Source organism: Ovis aries, chromosome 11 (assembly GCF_016772045.2).
Source record: "Ovis aries strain OAR_USU_Benz2616 breed Rambouillet chromosome 11, ARS-UI_Ramb_v3.0, whole genome shotgun sequence".
Taxonomy (NCBI): Eukaryota; Metazoa; Chordata; class Mammalia; order Artiodactyla; family Bovidae; genus Ovis; species Ovis aries.
Window position 1 is genome coordinate 17,485,358 of NC_056064.1, and position 6,000 is coordinate 17,491,357.

The window sequence follows — 6,000 nt, forward strand, 5'->3', positions numbered from 1 at the left end:
CAAGAACAGCTGGCAAGCCATTGTCCATGGAGCCCTGCAAATCTGATAAGGCTAACCAAAGAGAACTAGGGTGAGTTTGGGATAATTTTTTCTTAACAAACCCACTGCTTTATATGATTAAAACCTAATCAAATAATCTGTCCCAGAACTTTACTGATGATTACCAGCTTATAGTGTCTAGACTTTGTTCTTTTCATCATCTTTTTGAAAAGTGAAATAATGTTTGCCCCTCCTTACTTTCCTTATACCTCTCCATCCTCCATGATTTTTCTCAGAATCACAGTGGCTCTATAAACATATCTGCTACAACCATTCTTTTGATATTAAAAGACAGAAATTGTCAGAGCCTAGAAACTTGAACTTATTGAAAAAGAGAATCTGCTCTCTCTTCTCTCACCTACCTTGGCTTTAATTCTCTCTTTCTGGTGTTATTTCTATCTTTTTCTTAATCATTTTCCTTCCTGGAAAAGGCAGAAGTGAAACATGAGCTAAGGAATCTGCCTTTCTCTCTAGCATTTGCTAGCACGACAGTATCTTTTCCAAGTTATTCTTTTTGCTCTAAGAGAAAAACAAATGACGTCTTAGTTGCCAAAAGACTCAGTTCATTTTTCATTTTAGTCTATTTTTGTTTCTTATTCATTCTTGATTATATTCCCTGTTTCTTTACATTTTCACACATAATGATTTTTTTAAATTCTGATAGAATCATATTCACTTCTTCATTCTTTACTTACTGAAGTTATTTGCAAATGTATGACCAAAACTTCCTTTACAGAACCTAGCACACTCCTTTAAAGAGTCTCAGGCTATGAAATCTGCAGGTCCCGAGCCGAGAAATCACGCCTGATAATGAAGACCACAACTTTCAATCACAAGATGCATCAGACAGTCTTATTCACTAATTCCCAAGTTGTCTACTGTCCAGCAGGGACCCTACCTATCTGAGCAGTGCAATTCTAGCCATATATGAAATGCGTAACAAAACAAAACTGAAAATTAACAGAACAGACAGATGTTCTGTTCTCAGGGGACCCCAAATTCAAAGTAAAGAACACAAACTGATTAATTATTAATAGCAAAGATAGGTAAATGAATGTAGGCCCCAAACTTCCTTAACATACTCCTCAAAGTCTTTCTCAGAAAACAATGATAAGTAACCTGGAAACATTTCTGAAAGTTATTATGATTCACCTGTTCAAGAGTCCAGTAGGTTTCCCTGTACACTTCTAAACTTCTCAGGTATGGTTCACAGGGAATGGGGGGCAATGAACAAGCGGGGAGTAAAGCAGGAAATAGTAATTTCAAGCAAAACAGTAACATTTTCAGACAAGTTTTCGGAAACACTGACTATACTACATGCTCTTTTTAATTATCCATTCTACTTGAAAAAGTAGACATCTGAATGGTTCAACAACAGAAAAATTATTTCAGGGAATTCCCTGGTGACTGTGCTCTCACTGCCAAGGGTCCAGGTTCAATCCCTGGTCAGGGAACTAAGATTTCACAAGACGTGCAGCACAGCCAAAAAAATAATAATTTCACCTGGCTTTCTAATTCAGGAAAATTACTTTATTAATTATATTTCATGTAGACTAATCATTAAAACTGTTTTGCAACATTAACTGACAGGCAAAAGGAATCCATATACATGTTAATAGAAGTCAGCATACAATGAAAAAACCACCACCCACCACTGATAACTCATAAGTGAATAACTATGGAAAGCAATAGCCTTTATAACTCAAGGTCATGAGCTTAGTAGAACTGCATGGATTCAAATCCTGTTTCTCCCATATTAACTGGGTACCTGTAAGATATCTAACTTTTCTGTGCTGAGTTTCCTCAAGTATAAATGGGTAATAGTATCTACCTTATCAAGTTGTTTTGCTAATGCATACCTATCATCCTCTTGGATAACAACATAATTTGGGAGAAAGTAATCCACAAGATCAACTATGTGTAATCCATTCTAATCAGATAAGCTCCAAATTCACTTTAAAGTTAACTAAAATCATCCATGTTAAGTTTAAGCAGGCTACTCTGAATACTATTGCCACTTCACTGGTCAAAGGCCTTCCTGGTCAACAGGACTCTCTCAGTCCAAGGACACGCCCATCATCAGAATATCACCTGGAGCCTGGAAAGTCAATGGTTCCATTACAACTAGACTAAGCAACAACAGGTACAAAGTCCTAGGTACCAGTGGAGAAATCATGGGAAGGTTCTCTCCATTTAATGTCTTACTCATTGTGTATCAGGGAAAAAGGACAGCAAGTTACTTCCTTGGATACAAAATCCCTGGTCATTTTGAAAGCAGGGGCCTAGGTACTCCCCACCTTAAGTACATCAGAACAGATGCATGAAAGCACCGAAGACTGCTACTGCCCACATGTAAGGGAATGAAGTGAAAATCCAAAGCAAAAACAAACCACAGGTTACTGTATCCCAACAGAAATAGGATTCTTCCTTCACCTGCAGAACAAAAGCCATCCGTGAAAGAAATGAGTTTAAAGGCCTGACAGAAAACTGAAGCTCAACAAGTGGGCAATAAAATGGAACTTCATTACCAATAAACTGTGTGGATGCAGTCCTATATTCCCTCACTCCAACAAAAAAAGTGAAACTTCACGCAGCATCTCAGGTAAGAGAAAGCAATCCACTTGGTCACTTACCTGCAGCTTGTCCAGTCTTGGCCAGGAGAGACCCCAGTTCGAGGATGCTCTGCTCCTTGACCTGCACGGCCTCCTCGTCATTCTCCTGAATGTCACGCTTCACTGGGAGAGGAAAATGCAAACCCTCTTAAAATTCTGACAAAAAATGAAGACTAAAGGAAATTTCACCCTCACAAGACCAAACACAAACTCAGTTAGCAAAACACAAATGCTAGAGAGCTTTAAAAGAAAAAACCTCTAAACAAGAAAAAGTAAATTGATCATGCAGTACATGTCCCATGTATCTATCTCATCAGAACAGATTCCTCTCTTTGGAATTTAAATATGCCTTTTCATTCTACCACTTAGACTTTCCCTCACCCACATATACTGGCGATTTCTGTTGCTGTCACTTGCCTAATGCAAAATTTAAACACAACAAGTTCTTTATGCTTGTGGAGGAACACCCCATGCCAGGCGCTGTTAAAATATTAAACATACCTGTCTGCATATTTACCTGCCACGAACTAAAACCAAATGACCAAGTTACAGATAACTATAAAGTCAAAAGTCTTTCAATAAACTTTAGGCCTGTGGAGAACCTCAGCTGATGGGATATATTAGGGATAAATAGGTCTACAAAGCCATTCAGGAAAAAAAATCCTGTCACAGCTCCAGTGTGGTCCTTAGGAGGGAAGCTAGTTTAAGGGATTTGGGAACTGCTTAAGTAACTGTGCTAACGGTCCCTCTTCCAACTCTTAGTAACTATTCTACCACTTGAACACTGGCCAGCCTCTTCAAGCTTGTAGTGATAAGTTTAATAATCATCACTAGCTATCACTTCTCTTACAAAGCATCATGACTTGACAAAAACCAAAATTTTGATACTCCATGATGGAGTCTGGAAAAAGTAAGGCTGTCAACCATCATGACTCAAGCTTACTCTAACAAAGAAGCTTTCAGTGAACTCTCTCCTAATATAGTCGGCAAGCAAAAAATACTCTGATTATAATGTTTACCATAATTCCCACTTTATAGAAGACAATATAGTAGGCACTACACAAAATAAAACCCATGCTTCTCACATTAGTTGTAAATACTAGTTTGTATCCACAGGATAAAAATACACATTTAAAAACACACACACACACATTGAGATAACTCTAGTTCTGAAACTGTAACTGACTTAAGTCAAGATCACAACTTCAAACTGAAATACAGCCATTATTTACCAACATCATCCATTCATTGATGCATCTTAACCCCACTTCTTCCCTTTTTCTAGTAGCCCCAAAGATAAAGACATCAAGATCCTGTCACTGTCCTTTCTTCATGAAAGTCAGGAGTACCAAAATTCAACGGACTAATGAGTCAACTGAAAAGTCAATAGCCTGGAGGTCCCACATACACGTGCATTCTCAAACTACTTGTTGATTCAATCCGAATCTTCTCCAGCTACATTAAAAACATCACTACTGCCTGTGTAGTGAAGAGCTAGCCCTATCTGAACCCTTGATGGATGAACATTTAAAATCCCTCTGTGTCATCATAAGTTTATTTCTGTTCACACCTGAATCCCAGTTAGAAAACTGTCGGAAGCGACCGGCTCGGGCTCCCACGTCAGTTCCTCCACTTGCATGCAAGGTGTAAGACAATCATACTACAGTGCTAAGACGTTTTTATTTCATTTTCTCCGGCAAAGGGCAGCCGTCAGGTTCCAAAGAGTTCGCGGAACTCCGCGGCTGACAACTAACTCTCTGAACTCTCTTCCAAACCTCTCCGGGAAAGTCTAGGACGATTAGTCACCTCCTCGGGCCGGGAGGTCCCACCCCAACATCTGGTTCTCACACCCTACACGGGAGGGGTAAAAGAACCTCTCGGCCACCTCCCCAAACCAAATGCCAACCTGAGGTGTGTGCCCCCTCGGTGTCTCAAAACATACTCAGGAAGAGCCCCAGCAAGCGGAGCTTTCCGCGGTGGGCTGGCAGAAGTGGCAGCTCCAGCGTCCGGAGGAAAGGAAACTCCAAGAGAAGAAGAGCGAGCGCTCGCGCTCCCACCCGAGCAGGCTGGGCTGACACCAAGGGCGGGAAATGCCTGTCCAGAGCGGGTTTCTCAGGCCCTCAACTGGAGGTTCTCAGACCAGCTCGCGACAAAGCCCGCCAGCCGGCCGGCACCGCTCGCGGTCCCGGGCCAGCCCGCACCGGCCAGAGCGGGAGACAAGGCTGGGGAGCGACGGGGCCCCGGCTCGGCCCACTCTCCCTCCGCTCGCTGAGCCCACCGTGAGTCAGCAGCCGGCGAGTGGACGCCGGGCTTGCCTCGGGGCTTCGTACCGGGGTGGGGGCCCCGGGGCTCCAGGAAGCTCCGAGCGGCCTCGGGTCCCCGGCCCGGCCCCCCTCACACACACACACACACACACACACACAGTGAGTCAGCAGCACCGGTGCCGGCTAGCCCGGCCGCGCTCCGCCGCCGCCGCCCGACACAGGCCGAGCTGGGCCAGCGGGGACAGAGAGGGCGCGCGGCGACCTTTACCGATGGAGTGGAGGATGTCGATGGAGGCCTCCCGGTCGGTGCTGAGTAGAGACTGAGCTCTCTGGAACTCCACCACCGCCGCCGCCGCCATCTTACCGCTCTCACACCGTCCCCGGCCGCGGCCGCCGACGCCGGAAACACACGCCCGGAAGGCCCGCCCTCGCCCCCGCCCTCCTCCACTCCCGGAGCACGAAGGGAGCTGTAGTCTCTGCGCGGGGGCCGCGGAGGAGGGCCGAACGGTGAGGATGGGAGCCGGGGAGCTGGCCGCCCACCAGCGAGGCTCTCCGGCACCGCCTAGCGGCTACCCACGAACAAACTAGGCGGTGCCTAACCATTGCGAGCCCGAGACTAGTCCCCAGCCACCCACAAGAGGCCTCTAAAACCCCTCGCTTGCCCTTGAGAGAAGTGTTTGAGTACCCGCCTGGGTATTCAGTGAAAGCTGTTTGGCTTTCTTTGTAGCTTCCACATTCAGCCATTTATTCAGGGCAATAAACAATCTCATAAAGTGCTCACTATTTGGCTGACAAAGAATCAGTTCAGTTCAGTCGCTCAGTCGTGTCCAACTCTTTGCGACTCCATGAATCGCAGCACGCCAGGCCTCCCTGTCCATCACCAACCCCGGAGTTCACTCAGACTCATAGCACTATTCAAATGCTTTCAAGCGTCTGGCAACACGTGGGAGGGACACACACACACACACACACACACACACACACACACGCACACTTTTCAGGCTAGAATCCTACAGAATCCTAGCCAGCCTGACTAAATGCACCAGTGTTGGAGGAAACTGATGTTAGAAAGTGAAATATCTTTG

At 45.0% G+C, this 6,000-nt stretch overlaps 1 protein-coding gene across 2 annotated transcripts in view; it reads right to left on the reverse strand.

Annotated features, from left to right (window-relative positions):
• Positions 1 to 5,297, reverse strand: part of PSMD11 (proteasome 26S subunit, non-ATPase 11) — a 29,507-nt gene extending 24,210 nt beyond the window's left edge. For both annotated transcript variants that reach the window (XM_015098506.4, XM_060395226.1), the window contains exons 1-2: positions 5,184 to 5,297; positions 2,673 to 2,774 (exon numbers count right to left, since the gene is read on the reverse strand). In XM_015098506.4, the coding sequence (XP_014953992.1) occupies positions 2,673 to 2,774; positions 5,184 to 5,274 (193 nt within the window). In that variant the 5' untranslated portion in view covers positions 5,275 to 5,297. The remainder of the gene's footprint in view (positions 1 to 2,672; positions 2,775 to 5,183) is intronic.
• Positions 5,298 to 6,000: the final 703 nt, after the last annotated feature.